Genomic DNA, 16,116 nt, shown 5'->3' with positions numbered 1-16,116 from the left:
CTTTCATTTTGTAGTTTAGTTTTTACAGTTTTCAAATGCAGGCACAATTTCACACCCACACATTCAATAAAATCAATGCCAAGACAAATTATATCACTGTTAGAGGTGCTATAAAATATTTTCCACCTTAAAAAATGATATTTAATTTGTTTCTTTTCTTTATTTGGTGACCACCAGAAAGGATCTCATGACCCCAAGGTGAGGTTTCCGACTCCAGGTTGAGAACCACGACACTTAATGGTGAACAGCAACAAAGCATTTCACTAGGAACATTTATACGATACAACCTGGGTGCTTGGAGGAACGTCATTTTGCCAACTAAAAATACGTAATTCAGCTGCAGAGGCTGGCTGTCTAAGTGGGAACCTTCGCAAGTTGTTCACCTGCTAGTTCTCAGTGTTTTAGGAGACAGAAGGAATCCTTTGCCAATTCTTTTCCTGCTTCTGTGCTGTGCCCTTCAAATCCCACCAAAGACTTTCTACGGGATTTAAATCGGAAAGACCTCTCCAGGACATTCCAGGACTGAATCCTCAACCACGTTTTTGGTTGACTTGGAAGTGTGCACGGGATCATTTTCTTCCTGGAGAGTTCAATTATCATCAAGGTTCAAGTTCACCGCAGAAAGCTTCACTTTTCTCCTAAAATGACGTGGTATTTCTGTGAATTCATGATGCCAGTTCCTGCAGCAGAAAAACATCCGTGCACATCATCACTGATCTACCGCGCTTGACCGTGAGAAGAGTTTGCTTCTGGTCATTCTCCTTGAGTTTTTTTGTTTTTTGTTATTTTACCACCAAATGTTGATCCATTTGGCCTAATAGTTCCTGTGTTATTTTGTCATATTTCTAAAACTCCAAGGGTCTTTCCAAATTCCCTCTAGTATATTCCAGTGAATCCTTCTTGTACTTTTTAGTAAAGAGAGGCGTTGGTCATAGAGTCTGATCATGAAATCCTTGGAAGTGATCTTCTTATGGTTGGCACTGACCTGACTGACCCAGCCTTCATCTGGTCATCCCTTAAATCTTTTGCAGCAACAAGGGGATTTTTCTTCCATGTCCCGTTGGTGAAGGCCTTTTCATGAAATTTTGGGATCTGTCCTCTACCACAGTCACGCAGGTTTGCTTCTATGCCGCAATTTTAAACCTCAGTACAGTGGTTGTGAAGATAAAGCTCTTAGAAAGCTTGCACAATTCTGCTTTTGGAGCAGTTCTGTCTTTGGTTTTGTGACAGCAGCTTAAAAGTTTGTCAGGAGTGGGATTTGAACTCACGCCTCCATTCAGAGACCAGAAACCCCTTTGATGAGGAAGGAACAATTCCTTGAGTCTGGCGCCTTAGCCCACTCGGCCATCCTGACAACTGCTACCATCATCGAACATTGTGGTGCTCACATCTAAATTACCACTGAAAGCTCCTTTGTTAAACATTACTAAGCAAGTTGCTGTTGACTTCATTTTTGGGAGGTTTTTCCTTTTCAATTTCTCGATGGCAGTAGGCTCCAAACGTCGCTAACAAGTCAGTATTTCAACATAGCTGCTGAGTGTTGTGTGAAAAGACAAAACAGTTTTCCACTCAAGGAGAAACTGCAGCTAATTTACACGTCAGCAGTGGGATTTGAACGTACCCTTGAGGTGGCACTGGGATAAGGAGTTGAAAAACCTTGAATGTCAGGAGTGGGATTTGAACCCACGCCTCCATGGGGAGACCAGAAGTCCCTTTGGTGAGGAAGGAAAGAACCCTTGAGTCTGGCGCCTTAGACCGCTCGGCCATCCTGACAACCAGCACATACTAAACTTTGACAAGTTACAGATCTGTTTACATAACGGTTTTGTGTGTCATTCGAACTATTTTGGGGCCTTACAATTCTTCTTAAGTTTATTCTGTTGCCATATTAAACCAGGAATAGATTTCAAATGTTGCTACCAATGTTGAATTCCAACGCAGCTGCCACATTTGGCTTCCAAAAAACAGAGAAGGACTGATTTGATTCTCATAAAGTTGCAACTCAAGTTTAACTGGTATGTCAGAAGTGGGATTTGAACCCACGCCTCCATTCAGAGACCAGAAACCCCTTTGATGAGGAAGGAACAATTCCTTGAGTCTGGCGCCTTAGACCACTCGGCCATCCTGACAACTGCCAGCATCAGTGGACATTGGGGTGGTCACATCTAAATTACCACTGAAAGCTCCTTTGTTTAACATTACTAAGCAAGTTGCTGTTGACTTCATTTTTGGGAGGTTTTTCCTTTTCAATTTCTCGATGGCAGTAGGCTCCAAACGTCGCTAACAAGTCAGTATTTCAACATAGCTGCTGAGTGTTGAGTGAAAAGACAAAACAGTTTTCCGCTCAAGGAGGAACTGCAGCTAATTTACACATCAGCAGTGGGATTTGAACGTACCCTTGAGGTAGCACTGGGATAAGGAGTTGAAAAACCTTGAATGTCAGGAGTGGGATTTGAACCCACGCCTCCATGTGGAGACCAGAAGTCCCTTTGGTGAGGAAGGAAGGAACCCTTGAGTCTGGCGCCTTAGACCGCTCGGCCATCCTGACAATTAACACATACTAAACTTTGACAAGTTACAGATCTGTTTACATAACGGTTTTGTGTGTCATTCAAACTGTTTTGGGGCCTTACAATTTTTCTTAAGTTTATTCTGTTGCCATATTAAACCAGGAATAGATTTCAAATGTTGCTACCAAAGTTGAATTCCAACGCAGCTGCCACATTTGGCTTCCAAAAAAGTGAGAAGGACTGATTTGATTCTCATAAAGTTGAGCAAGTTTAACTGGTATGTCAGAAGTGGGATTTGAACCCACGCCTCCATGGGGAGACCAGAAGTCCCTTTCGTGAGGAAGGAAGGAACCCTTGAGTCTGGCGCCTTAGACCGCTCGGCCATCCTGACAATTAACACACACTAAACTTTGACAAGTTACAGATCTGTTTACATAACGGTTTTGTGTGTCATCCGAACTGTTTTGGGGCCTTACAATACTTCTTAAGTTTATTCTGTTGCCATATTAAACCAGGAATAGATTTAAAATGTTGCTACCAATGTTGAATTCCAACGCAGCTGCCACATTTGGCTTCCAAAAAACAGAGAAGGACTGATTTGATTCTCATAAAGTTGCAAATCAAGTTTAACTGGTATGTCAGAAGTGGGATTTGAACCCACGCCTCCATTCAAAGACCAGAAACCCCTCTGATGAGGAAGGAACAATTCCTTGAGTCTGGCGCCTTAGACCACTCGGCCATCCTGACAACTGCCAGCATCAGTGGACATTGGGGTGGTCACATCTAAATTACCACTGAAAGCTCCTTTGTTTAACATTACTAAGCAAGTTGCTGTTGACTTCATTTTCGGGAGGTTTTTCCTTTTCAATTTCTCGATGGCAGTAGGCTCCAAACGTCGCTAACAAGTCAGTATTTCAACATAGCTGCTGAGTGTTGAGTGAAAAGACAAAACAGTTTTCCGCTCAAGGAGGAACTGCAGCTAATTTACACATCAGCAGTGGGATTTGAACGTACCCTTGAGGTAGCACTGGGATAAGGAGTTGAAAAACCTTGAATGTCAGGAGTGGGATTTGAACCCACGCCTCCATGGGGAGACCAGAAGTCCCTTTGGTGAGGAAGGAAAGAACCCTTGAGTCTGGCGCCTTAGACCGCTCGGCCATCCTGACAACTAACACAAGCTGACCTTGACAAGTTACAGATCTGTACACAAAACGGTTTTGTGTGTCATTCAAACTGTTTTGGGGCCTTACAATTTTTCCCAAGTTTATTCTGTTGCCATATTAAACCAGGAATAGATTTCAAATGTTGCTACCAATGTTGAACTCCAACACAGCTGCCACATTTGGCTTCCAAAAAAGTGAGAAGGACTGTTATGATTCGCATAGAGTTGAGTAAGTTTAACTGGTATGTCAGGAGTGGGATTTGAACCCACGACCCCATTAAGAGACCAGAAACCCCTTTGATGAGGAAGGAACAATTCCTTGAGTCTGGCACCTTAGACCACTCGGCCATCCTGACAACTGCTACCATCATCGAACATTGTGGTGGTCACATCGAAATTACCACTGAAAGCTCCTTTGTTAAACATTACTAAGCAAGTTGCTGTTGACTTCATTTTTGGGAGGTTTTTCCTTTTCAATTTCTCGATGGCAGTAGGCTCCAAATGTCGCTAACAAGTCAGTATTTCAACATAGCTGCTGAGTGTTGTGTAAAAAAGACAAAAAAGTTTTCCGCTCAAGGAGGAACTGCAGCTAATTTACACGTCAGCAGTGGGATTTGAACGTACCCTTGAGGTGGCACTGGGATAAGGAGTTGAAAAACCTTGAATGTCAGGAGTGGGATTTGAACGTACCCTTGAGGTGGCACTGGGATAAGGAGTTGAAAAACCTTGAATGTCAGGAGTGGGATTTGAACCCACGCCTCGGCCATCCTGACACTGGCGTAAATGAAGCAGCCTAAGAGTATGGTATCCCACTCAGTCTCAGCTTCCTCAGTTTACTATTACTACTTTGCTCGCCTAGACCACTCGGCGTCATGTCAAGAGCTACACATGGATTCATGGTTAGAGTTTTATGATTTAAAGATTTTCATGTGGTGATTTACGGTTTTGTGTATCATGATTGATGTATGCAAATATATTTCATGGAATGTTGGACTTTTCTTTTGTTACATCCACATTGTGTTAACACAATGACAGTTACTTTGGTTCATTTTAAGCGTCTTCATAATGGTTGTCAGGAGCGGGATTTGAACCCACGCCTCCATTCGGAGACCAGAAATCCCTTCATAGAGTAAGGACTGCTTCCTTGAGTCTGGCGCCTTAGACCACTCGGCCATCCTGACAACTGCGAGAAGCAAAACCTGATGCACTTGACAAACAGGAGTTAATAAATTAATACGCTTGATTTGTGCTCAGACCTTTCCCGCATGGTTAAATGTGCTAATCTTATCAAAAGGATCTATCTTTTTGAAATCGTAATCATAACTTTGTTGGTTTTACTGGCAAGTTTTCAATCAACTGTGCTCTATTCAAACTACATGGAAATCAATTGTAATACAGTAATTGAAATTAAAGGTTTGTCACAAGTGGGATTTTGAAACCCCTCCTCCCTCTGGAAACCAGAAATCCCTTAGGTGATAAGATTATTGAGAGCTTGAGTCACACAACGAAGACCGTTCGACCATCCTGACAGACAAAATAAATTTTGGACCGAGTAGACTCGAGATTTAATGTCTCGACCAGTCAAGACCACAACTCTAGCTATATGGCTAAATTGCCTGTACACCGTTTGATAGGATATAAAAACATCTGGCTTGAAATGCTACCAATAACCTGACTAATTACTTTTGAAAACAACTAGAATGCGCATGGCTGCTTTCCCTTCACCCCTGCCACCCCCCTTCACCAACCTCAGCTGTAGGAGAATAAGCTATGATGAAGATGTCAGCTAAATCGAATTAAGTTTGGTTACACCAACAATAAACATTTCATATACAAACAAACTCTGAAACACAAAAAAACACTGTAAATTCTGCGGTGGAGCCCTTACTGAGACCGTCTCCTAGATCTGGTCTTGGCTTGGTCCTGCCCTGCTTTCGTCTTAGTCTTGGTTTGATCCCACCCTTCTTTAGTCTTGGTCTTAGTTTAGTCCTGCCCTGCCTTAGTCTTGGTCTAGTTTGGTCCCACCCTTCTTTCGTCTTGGTCTTGGTTTAGTCCTGCCCTGCCTTAGTCTTGTTATTGTCTCACCCTGCATTGGACTTGGTTTTGTCCTCTCAAAGTCTTGGTCTTGGCTTTGTCTTGCCCTGCTTGGTCTTGGTTTTGACCTCTCAAAGTCTTGGTCTTGGCTTTGTCTTGCCCTGCTTGGGTCTTTAGCTTAAGTTGATCTGGCCATGCCTTGGTCTTGGTCTTAATATTGTCTCACTCTGCCTTGGTCTGGGTCTTGACCTCTCAAAGTATGGTTGGGTAATCCACTCTTATTTCAAATTGACCAATCCTGTTTAATGGAAATTGCAAGTTTACAGTCCAATCGTGCGAGCCAAAGTCTCGGTCTTGTCCTGGTCTGGGTACACTCTAATCTTGGTCATGATTGTTCTCAGTTTAGTGGTCTGGCCTACCGCACTACAATACAGTTTCTCCATACAAGCATACAGTACTGTCAGGAGTGGGATTTGAAGGCATGCCTCCATTTAGATCTCAGAGGTCCATTTACTCAGGAAACAGTCACCCATTGAGACCTCCTGTCCCTCTGCTGTCCTGACCACTGAGACCTTCACTTCATCAAAGTCACGTCATCCTGTATTTCCTGCCAACTCCGGTGGCATAACAGTGCGGACGTTTTGATCACGTGGTTGAACGTGAGCCCTAATCTGTCCGTCCCTCCCTCTCTGTCCTGTCAGGACATGGCAGCTTGGGAGAAATGTGGCCAGTTGATGGAGGGAAAAAAAAAAAGGAGAAGAAAATGTCATCAGTGGCCGGTGGATGTTTGGACTGTCAGTGGCTAACAGCTTATTTTAGAAGCTCCTCTCCTCTCACATTGTTTTTATTTCCTCGCAGAAGTTTTTTTCCTCCAGCTCCCTGCCTCCTTTCTGTCTCTTCCATTCACCTCCTCCGTCCCCCTTTCATGTCAGGATAGTCCCTTTACAATCCATCTATTAGAACCCGTAATGCAAAATATCTGCGAAAAAATAAATATCCAAAACCAACAAGAAACACATTTATCCCATCAAACTGTAGTACTATCATTCAGCTTGAATGTGTCTTTTAATCCGAGCTGCTGTTTGTTTTGGTCGAAGCCCTCCCTCTCCTCGCTCTGTTTCTCCTTCTCTGCTTCTTTTTCTTCTCTGTCATGTGTGATGTGATGTGTGATGATTGAAACCACATCGTCTCCAAGCCAAAGCAAGCCCTCCCTTTCCCCTGCAGTCACTCACTTTTTATTTATCCTCCCAGTTCTTCCTGTGTCTCAAGCCGTCCACAGTATATATACCATATAGAGTTTACTATATAGATGGAAACAGGCCAGGCTCTACGTACTGTTGAATAGACACAAGCATGCACATCTATCTCAAGAACATCCGTCTTTTTTGTGCAGGAAATTATCAGTATCAGTAGGATCTTATCAAGACTCTGCAAACCGAGGTGTGAATGATCCATATATGTGTGTGTGTGTGTGTGTGTGTGTGTGTGTGTGTGTGTGTGTGCGTGAGTGTGTAAGAATTAAACTACTTCAGGGACACAAACCAGACTCAAGACCAGTTAATTGGTGACAGTGTGTGCAAGTTTAGACAAAAACAGAGTTGAAAAATGTGGATTTTTGGATCTGTGGTTAAGGTTAGGCAAGTCGTGGTTAGGGTAGGTCTCCAAGAAATCAGCATGAGACTATATAAATACTAATAAACCAAAAAGTGTATAATGCATTTCAAGTACTTACAAATAGGTCTCTGGAGTTCTCAATGATGTTGTTTTCACTCCTGTATTACTTCTTTGTGACTCCTGAAAGCAGAAACAGCCAGCCATCTACAGTTAGCTTAAAGCTAATAGCTAATGACAGCTAACAACAGTTACAGCAACAAAACAACAGCAGAACTGCCTCAAAACAGCAAATTAAAAACACTTAAGTACATTATACAGTATAACCCACGTATTCTCTATCGAGCTATAGGCTCATTAATCCACAAACACTTTGATTTGACCTAAAAATAAACTCTAGTACTTACGGAGCTGTGCTACCACGATCATGGAGCTAGCATAACCAGCTAGCACATTCAGAATATCTAGTTAAAATGAATACAGAAAGCTTTACTTGGCATTTTAGCCAAATTAGATTCCTTTCTCTCAAATATAAATGAACCAATGAATCTAAATGGTAGAGCCATACCTCCATATAGCCCAAAGGGTTAACCTTGGTTAGCAACAGTCCATAACCAATGCTTGTTGTATTGGTTATCAAATTTGCTGCAAATAAAATTTACATTAATCAACTAATAAACTCACAAATTAGTTATAGCTGAAAAAGAAATATGATTTGATCCTTCTCTCCATGACCAGCTCTCAAATTCCACTGAGCAGCAAGCACAAAAATTAATATACCAATATATTGTACTTTTTCACACTCTTAATCACATTGAACCCACTACTTACTTGCTTAACAATGGTGTGAAGAGTAGAATTGGGACCATTTTTATTTTCAGTTGTGACGGATCAAAAAGCCAAAATGTACTGTATCCTTTAATTCCTATTTGAATATGTGTAACATTACTGCTTGGTCCTACACTCATTCTGCAGTCAAAAGAAATTCTGAGTTATTGAAGAGATGATAAAACGTCTGGGACTCAGCGGGTTGCGTCTCCACTCGTTCCTATCTATCTCTTCTTCCATCACATAAATCTGCCGGTCACACATGCGTTTCTTTTCTTCCATCTCCCTCGTTCTGTCCATTCCTTCTGTCTCCCTCCACTGGCTTTTATTAGGACAGTAGATGGAGAAAGCAGAATCCGTCCTCCACATAAACCCAAGTACTGAACAGATGTAATACATACTACATTTACAGACGATCGATGACTTGGTTCTCCGTGTGTTCTAGATATTTAGTGACCTAAAAGTGGAGTCCTACCAGCCTGATGTTGTTATGATCCATGCTTGGAAAATATTCTCAGCATGGGGAGTCAAAGGTCAGGTTAGGATCAAGGTTATGTTGGGGGGGGGGGGTCTTTTATCCCAGGTTTTCTAGTTGAATGAGCCTCACAGTTCATTACACCGAGTTGCTGCCATGTGCAAGATTCAAGAGGAAGTGCACATACGATTGTGTGGCACTTCCCACACAGTAATTCAGTTCGTCATCTTTCCATCCCTGTGTGGAATTACTTTTGTGCTTTCAAATAAAATCCTACAACTGGTATTGCTGGTAAAATACATTTGAATTTAAATCTAGGCATGAAAATCCAAAGGTTTTCTTTGCCAATCCAAAAGTTCAGTTGTTTTTGCAGTTGAACTGAGTCATGAGTGTGGGACTTAAGTAAACCTTTTAGATTCGCATGACTACATTTTTAATCCGCGATTAATCTTACTTGCTGTTAAACAAAACTTTTGATCGCGGTCTCAAATGTTTCGGTCCACTTTTTTTTACAAACCTCATCAGAGTGCCGTAAACATAAACACAAACATTTTACTCTTTCACAGTTAAGATTACCAAATTGCGTACAACGTATGGTTTATTTTGAGATTACATTTGAGGCTGGAGTGCGCGGGTGTGTGTGTGTGTGTGTGGGTGGGTGTGTGGTACAGAGCTGGAACAGGATGAGGCCTCTCCAAAGGTCCAGATAGGAAGACTGGGGTGTGGAACAATGTCATTTCTGTGGGAGGATAAAAAAAATAAACCACTGGTGACAAGATAAGAGACAAGGAGTTTAGTCTGCATGTGAAAGGACGAGATAGAGAGAGAAGGAAAGGAAAGGTCAGGAAAAGAAAGATGTTTTAACTCAGGATCATTTGTCCTTGTTTTATATAGTTATATATATATATATATATATATATATATATACTTGATGTATATATACTTGATATGAGGGGTTGGACTGGAGTCCTGCCATACATACACGAGTGTTATCGATCATATTTCTCCTATCGATGATGCTCCTGCAAAATGAGATGGACGTATCATGCTTGATCACGCTTTCAGTACTTTCTTGTGATTTATGTAGTTTGTGATACAGAGCGGCAGCATCCTCATTACTGAGTGTATTCCTGTTCTCTGCAGTCACATCATTTACTGTTCCAGCTCTGTGGTTACATCCCTTACATTCAAAAACTCCCCATAAAAACTCACCAAATGCTCATTAAGCTTATCACCACCAGTTAAAAGTTCTTTGTATTTCGCATTATATTGAGTTTTAATTTTTTTTAATCGACATCCCCTCTTTAATGTACCTGTAGAGTTGCATTCCACATAACGTCACCTTCTTCAAATAATTGCCTAAGTCATTTTTTGACAATTTGTTTATATATATTTTTTAGCTCAAATCAACTCCTTATGATGTTTTGTCTCCAGTTTTTGGGGGGTTTTCTGAAAACTTGAAAAAATGACCTAGGCAATTATTTTAAAAAGGTGACGGTATGTATGTTTGGCTAGCGCTGAAGGGGCAGTAGTGATGGAGTGCAGCTGGGAGACTGGTGGAAAAATCAAAGATATAATAGATGCTCCCTGGTCAGAGTCTCTAATGATCTTCTTATAGCTTCAGACAGAGGTCTTGTCTCTGTGCTTGTCCTTTTGGACCTCAGTGCTGCATTTGACACCATCGACCACAGCATCCTGCTACAGAGACTAGACCATGACATTGGGATTAAAGGAACTGCCCTAAAATGGTTTAAGTCCTACTTATCTGACAGGTTTCAGTTTGTTCATGTTAATAATGACTATTCAGAGTACAGCAGAGTTACATATGGTGTACCACAGGGTTCAGTTTTAGGACCGATTCTCTTCACTCTTTACATACTCCCATTAGGTGACATAATACGGAAGCACTCGATCAACTTCCACTGTTATGCGGACGACACGCAACTTTACTTGTCGATGGAGCCAGACGACACAAGCCAGTTTACTAATCTGCAAGACTGCCTGAAAGACATTAAATCCTGGATGTCTTCTAACTTCTTAATGCTAAATTCAGATAAAACTGAGGTCATCGTGTTTGGACCTAAACAGCTCAGGGACACACTCTTGAATCAGATCACTACTCTAGATGGCATCACCTTGACCCCGAGTACAACTGCAAGGAACCTTGGGGTCATTTTTGACCAGGACCTGTCCTTCAGCTCCCACATAAAGCATGTGACCAGGACCGCCTTCTTCCATCTGCGAAGTATCGCTAAGATTAGGAATATCCTTTCCCAGAGTGATGCTGAGAAACTGGTGCATGCATTTATCACTTCTCGGCTGGACTACTGCAACTCTCCCTTGTCAGGATGTCCTAAATACTCTCTAAAGAGTCTCCAGCTGGTCCAGAACGCTGCAGCGAGGGTTTTGACGGGAGTTAAGAAGAGAGAACACATCTCTCCCACTTCAGCTTCGCTCCACTGGCTTCCTGCAGGATCTAGAATCGACTTCAAAATCCTTCTGCTCACTTATAAGGCTCTCAATGATAAAGCCCCATCCTATTTGAAAGAGCTCATTAGTCCCTACTGTCCCACCAGAGCACTCCACTCCCAGAATGCAGGTCTTTTAGTGATTCCCTGTATCAATAAAAACAGACTGGGACGTAGAGCCTTTAGTTACTGGGCTCCTCTACTGTGGAACCAGCTCGCTCCATGGGTCAGAGAGGCAGACACTTTAACTACGTTTAAGTCCAGGCTTAAGACCTTCCTTTATGACAGAGCCTTCAGTTAGGACTGGTTCAGGTAGCTCTGAACCATTGATAGCTATGCTGCTATAGGCTTAGACTGCTGGGGGACACATCAGGTTACATGTGGAGCCCTTCCCTCCTCTCCTCTCCTCTCCTCTCCTCTCCCCCTCTCTCCTCCTCTCCTCTCCTCTCCTCTCCCCCTCTCTCCTCCTCTCCTCCCCGCACATTTTTGGAACTGTCATTACCATTACTTGTTGCACTTTGTAGTTTGGCCTTGGTGTCTCGCAGTCTCTCTGTGTTTCCACAGATCCACCAGAGCCCCAACCGCCGCCTGCATCGCCCCCCCCCCCCCTTATTCCCTACTGTCACACCGGCCTGCGCTCCCCTTCCATGAACCAGTCTGCCATCCAGTCCCCCATCAAGCTGGCTTGCTCTCCCTGCCTCCCCTTCCAGAAGCTTCCTTCTTCAACTGTTAACATTTCCATGTTTCCCACATTCTGCATTGTAAACTGTTTTCTTGTTTGTAGCAACATCTACTGCACGTCTGTCCGTCCTGGGTGAGGGATCCCTCCTCTGTTGCTCACCCTGAGGTTTCTCAGATTTTTCCCTGTTAAAAGGGTTTTCTATGGAGTTTTTCCTCAGTCGATGTGAGGGTCTAAGGGCAGAGGATGTTGTTATGATGCCATGTGAAGCCCTTTGAGACAAACTGTGAAAACGGGCTCTACAAATAAAATTGCCTTGCCTTGCCTCCCGTTAGAAGAAAAACTCAGTGCTCAGTTGAAGGATCGAAGAAGAAAAAGCAAGCAACCACTAGAAACAATTGGTGGTCTTTTCTGTGTTAAAGAGCGCTAAAAGAAGAGAACTGCAGGCAGGCATGGATGTTGTGTTCCTTATATTTGGAGAAGCCACTGTGGCTATGACATATTTACTAGCGAGTGTCTTGTAAATATTGTTCTGTAACGACAGTATCACTGAGCACGAGCCAGATTATTGTTGCCTGTCAGTGTCTAACCTTAACAAGCTAGTTAGCAAGCTAGATTGCAGCACTTTAAAATGAATGAAGGAAAAAGGGTACTGTTACCTGCCTGACATGACAAATGTCACGCAGATGGAGATTACAGCTTCCGTCCTTTTGGTTTCAGATACTCTCAGCTCCAGTAGCAGCAAACAAAAACTACACACTGCAGCTTTAACACTCATTCAACACTGTGTGACGGAAACGTTGAGATGCACCGACGTTTTTAAGAGTCTGATGGAAGATACAATTGAGACGACAAGAAGAGACAGTCGAGAAAGTAAAGATAAATCCATATTTTATTCCATTCGTTCGTTCCATTTTCCAATCCACACTACAGTTGAGGTGAGTCCCTGTCTTCACCGTTCCCAATGACACTGGACTTACTTTCGCTCATTGCCGACTTTCATTCCAACATAACACACCAAACATTTTACACAAACCCTGAAGGATTATTACATCTTTAGCAAATTCCAACTCGTAACACGTAAAGAGATTTGAAATGAAACTCCTCAGTAACCCCAATGTGTCTGTTTAATAGTAAGACTGCACAAACTGAGAGATCAGACGTGGGTATAAAATCAGATTTGAGTGTTAGGTGTAAATCCACATATTTAGGCTCTGTGTCCAACGGGTACATCTTTCTTGGGGGGCTAAACAGATTACATGTGTTCAACGCCAGTCACAAAAAAAAAAAAAGCTTGAAAGAATCAAGTGTGTTTAAAAGTGTCATGCTACGGCTGCCAGGAACATGCATCCGAGTGTCACTTCCACTCTAAGCAACGAGAAAACTGATTCGGGAGAAACGTTCTCGACGGACACAGAGCCTCATGTACTGTGGGTGCAATATACAAGCCTGTAACGCCGGGGCCACACCACCTGACTGAGCATGTGTCGTATTAACCTTTGATAACGACCGTCAATAGCGTCATTTTTCTTGAATTTCATTATAAATTTTAATTCAAATTTAGATTAAAAAAAGGATTAAAAGGGCTGCTTTTAATGTTGAGTTGCAATAAATACTTTTTTGCTGTTGAAGCTGCAATGAAAACAACGAGCGTCTTCTGGAGAGAATAAGCGCGACGCTGATGCCGATGACGTGATTGGCTGTTGCAATGAAAATCAAGAAGTTCCAAAAGCGCCCACGCAAGCTTGTGTGGCCCCGGCGTCTCCTGCTGATGAAACAAATCTGTGTTTCTTGGCGAATCACACACAAAAAATAAAAGTTTTAGACATGTCATACAACAAATGAAAGACAATAATTTCAATTAAACAACATTAGAGTTTTTATATATATATATATATATATATATATATATATATATTACCAAAAGCAAAAAAATATATAACCTTTTGTTTTTAAATTCCATCCCTCCCAAAAAGGAAAGAAAAAAACTGTTTTAATGGAGGAAAAATTTGTGAGTTCACACTTCTTCTGTTCACGGTAACGTAACTGTAGGATTGTCACAAAAAGGGAATTTTAGAAGTGAGGGATTTCCCAATTTCAGCAAGGACATCATAGCTGACCCTTTAGATTTTAAAGAACTGCAAAAAAAAAAAAACAACCTACACTGGTGATTCAGTAAAGGGAGCATTGCGAGATTTACTGCTTTTTGCCTCTCAATAATGAAGGCAAAAATCAACAATTTACACATCTATCAAGAGATAGAAGAATCTGCAAGTTGGGACGTCTCATTAGATACCTGAAATTTAACACACGCGCACACACACGCGCACGCACACACGCACGCACACACCCAAAAAGGCAAGAAATGGAGAAAAAAACAGACAGTAATAGTTAAAAAGATAGCAGCAAATGATGTAAAGAACCAAAGGCAGCTGAAATAAACATGAACCAATCAAATAACAATGTGGTAACAGTGTGTAAGTCTGGCATCAGTAACAACGTGGCAACTCAATTTTCTACTTTTTAAAATACTCTCCCACCATCAGATACATCAGTCCGACTGCTGACGGCCCCTCTAAGGACACGAGAAAGCCACTGTGAAGCATCACTGGTAAGTATGACTCAAAGATTTCAATGAACCTGACATCCAATGATGCACTTTGAACTCGAAGTTGAACAGTGGCTGGCACTCTGTTCAAAAACCATGGTGACTCAAGACACAGGGAAAAGTGGTTTTTGTTGTTGTTTTTTTTAATTTTTGTAAAATAAATTTTCCGTGTCCTTCTATGGGAAGATAATGAAAGAGGAGCGGGGAGCAGAAGAGGAGTCCTCATCATCTTCATTTCTGACGCTGTGATTTTAGTTGTTTTTGAGGGGATTATGGGAAACGTTGTGCCTTTTTTCTGACTTCATGTCCTCGTGAATGCTTCAAGCTTTTTAATGATGAGGGTGAATGTGCTCGTGTGTGTGTCAGCAGCTGTCCTCCAGGGCGTTCACCACCTGTTCCAAAATATCGGGGCATCGGTCAGCGATCTGCTGCAGGACCTGATTGGCGTATTCCTGCAGCTCCGCCCCTTCCCTCTCACATAGCGCTAACTCCGCCTCCAACTGGGAAACAGACAGAGAGAAGAAAAAAAAAGGACACAAAAAAGGAGAGATTTTTACAATTTTGAAAAAGAAACATCCTTGTGTCTGGCAATTTGAAGCTAATTTTCTGCTGGTTAAACATTAGGCTCTCCATTAGCCAGAAGTTGTAATTCTGAGGATGTTTTTGGGGATGTCGTTGATCCATTACTTGTTGCCCCGACGAACATGTGTTCACAGTAATTTTAGAGAACGTTTTCCTTAATTCAGGAGAAATTTTACAAAAAAAAAAAAAAATTACCATCAAAACATAACCAGAAGACTGCATAAAATATTTTCACAACAGAGAAATTTCAAGCTAAGTGCAGCCAGAAGCTGATTAGCATAACTAAGCAAGACTGGGAATGAAAATTAAGATTTCCAAATTTTGAAATTCAACCACCAAAGATCACATTAAACAGTCTACAGTAAGCATGTTATATCTTGTTTGTTTCATTTTCATGAAAATATCACTGTATCATCTGCATATAGGGGGTATATACTGTAACCTAGTTGTAAAATTGCCATCCAACATAGAAACATGCTCAAAAATTTCCTATAAAACCCCAACACGATGATTTTACACTGTACTTCCTAAATAAAACACAGGAGATGTATCGTTCCAATAAATTAGCTTCAGAGTAGCTAATTTTCCTTTTATCTACAATGCAGGGGAAGCAATTTCCCTCTATTTCTAGTCTCCTGGTTTAATGTTATTTACCAGCCAATCTTCTCATCTAAATCTTGGCATGAAATCAACTATGTGTACACCCCAAAATGTGGAACCATACCCTTAAGTTTATAGAGATGATGGGTGGAGAGTGAGGTTAGGGAAAGATTAAAGAGATTTAAATCCAGTGTCAGTCAAGCAAACAAGCACAGGCACACATTCTTCTTCTCTCCCGGCCGCGTGGAAGATGAGGGAGCCAGTTTAAGGTGGCGCGCACACACACACACACACACACACACACACACACACACACACACACACACACACGCGCTCTCACATATATACATACATATCGCACTGTAATCTGAAAACACCACAATGTAGTTCTTTCTGCCCATAGAGAGCGGAACATTTCTCTGAGAGAGTGCTGATGTTATTTTCTTTGGCTGCAGTTGGGCTGAGATGTCAAACCTAACTGACTTAATGACCAATACATCTGTATCAATAAGCGTAGCTGCTCAAAGACCCATGTAACACAAGCTCACATGAGCGTGTG

General features: G+C 41.8%; 2 protein-coding genes and 9 non-coding genes across 23 annotated transcripts in view; all 11 read right to left on the bottom strand.

Moving 5' to 3' along the window:
- The window catches only part of wnt5b (wingless-type MMTV integration site family, member 5b), an 88,007-nt gene extending 79,535 nt beyond the window's left edge, over nt 1-8,472 (bottom strand). For 3 of the 5 annotated variants that reach the window (XM_086202151.1, XM_086202153.1, XM_086202154.1), the window contains exons 1-2: nt 7,725-7,798; nt 7,439-7,500 (exon numbers count right to left, since the gene is read on the bottom strand). The gene's annotated coding sequence lies outside the window, so the exon portion shown is untranslated. Of the gene's footprint in view, nt 1-7,438; nt 7,501-7,724; nt 7,799-8,148 lie in introns of those variants that run through there. The other 2 variants (XM_086202152.1, XM_086202150.1) reach the window with 1 other exon arrangement.
- trnal-caa (transfer RNA leucine (anticodon CAA)) lies at nt 1,244-1,354 on the bottom strand. The gene is made up of 2 exons: nt 1,317-1,354; nt 1,244-1,289 (listed from the first exon to the last, which is right to left on the bottom strand). It is a non-coding gene; the product is annotated as a tRNA-Leu (tRNA).
- trnal-caa (transfer RNA leucine (anticodon CAA)) lies at nt 1,663-1,773 on the bottom strand. Its single transcript has 2 exons — nt 1,736-1,773; nt 1,663-1,708 (listed from the first exon to the last, which is right to left on the bottom strand). It is a non-coding gene; the product is annotated as a tRNA-Leu (tRNA).
- trnal-caa (transfer RNA leucine (anticodon CAA)) lies at nt 2,019-2,129 on the bottom strand. Its single transcript has 2 exons — nt 2,092-2,129; nt 2,019-2,064 (listed from the first exon to the last, which is right to left on the bottom strand). It is a non-coding gene; the product is annotated as a tRNA-Leu (tRNA).
- On the bottom strand, nt 2,438-2,548 carry trnal-caa (transfer RNA leucine (anticodon CAA)). The gene is made up of 2 exons: nt 2,511-2,548; nt 2,438-2,483 (listed from the first exon to the last, which is right to left on the bottom strand). It is a non-coding gene; the product is annotated as a tRNA-Leu (tRNA).
- trnal-caa (transfer RNA leucine (anticodon CAA)) lies at nt 2,791-2,901 on the bottom strand. Its single transcript has 2 exons — nt 2,864-2,901; nt 2,791-2,836 (listed from the first exon to the last, which is right to left on the bottom strand). It is a non-coding gene; the product is annotated as a tRNA-Leu (tRNA).
- Nucleotides 3,147-3,257, bottom strand: trnal-caa (transfer RNA leucine (anticodon CAA)). Its single transcript has 2 exons — nt 3,220-3,257; nt 3,147-3,192 (listed from the first exon to the last, which is right to left on the bottom strand). It is a non-coding gene; the product is annotated as a tRNA-Leu (tRNA).
- On the bottom strand, nt 3,566-3,676 carry trnal-caa (transfer RNA leucine (anticodon CAA)). The gene is made up of 2 exons: nt 3,639-3,676; nt 3,566-3,611 (listed from the first exon to the last, which is right to left on the bottom strand). It is a non-coding gene; the product is annotated as a tRNA-Leu (tRNA).
- On the bottom strand, nt 3,918-4,028 carry trnal-caa (transfer RNA leucine (anticodon CAA)). The gene is made up of 2 exons: nt 3,991-4,028; nt 3,918-3,963 (listed from the first exon to the last, which is right to left on the bottom strand). It is a non-coding gene; the product is annotated as a tRNA-Leu (tRNA).
- trnal-caa (transfer RNA leucine (anticodon CAA)) lies at nt 4,743-4,853 on the bottom strand. Its single transcript has 2 exons — nt 4,816-4,853; nt 4,743-4,788 (listed from the first exon to the last, which is right to left on the bottom strand). It is a non-coding gene; the product is annotated as a tRNA-Leu (tRNA).
- A 4,184-nt stretch (nt 8,473-12,656) lies between the features above and the next one.
- LOC147262866 (ELKS/Rab6-interacting/CAST family member 1-like) overlaps nt 12,657-16,116 on the bottom strand; it is a 120,287-nt gene continuing 116,827 nt past the window's right edge. For all 9 annotated transcript variants that reach the window (XM_086202137.1, XM_086202148.1, XM_086202136.1 and 6 more), the window contains one exon: nt 12,657-14,875. In XM_086202137.1, coding sequence (XP_086058263.1) covers nt 14,738-14,875 — 138 coding nt within the window. In that variant the 3' untranslated portion in view covers nt 12,657-14,737. The remainder of the gene's footprint in view (nt 14,876-16,116) is intronic.

This window comes from Aulostomus chinensis, chromosome 4 (assembly GCF_037954235.1).
Source record: "Aulostomus chinensis isolate RoL2024-O1b breed Wild chromosome 4, RoL_Achi_v1.0, whole genome shotgun sequence".
NCBI classification, from domain to species: domain Eukaryota; kingdom Metazoa; phylum Chordata; class Actinopteri; order Syngnathiformes; family Aulostomidae; genus Aulostomus; species Aulostomus chinensis.
This window is presented reverse-complemented; position numbering and strand designations above follow the sequence as displayed.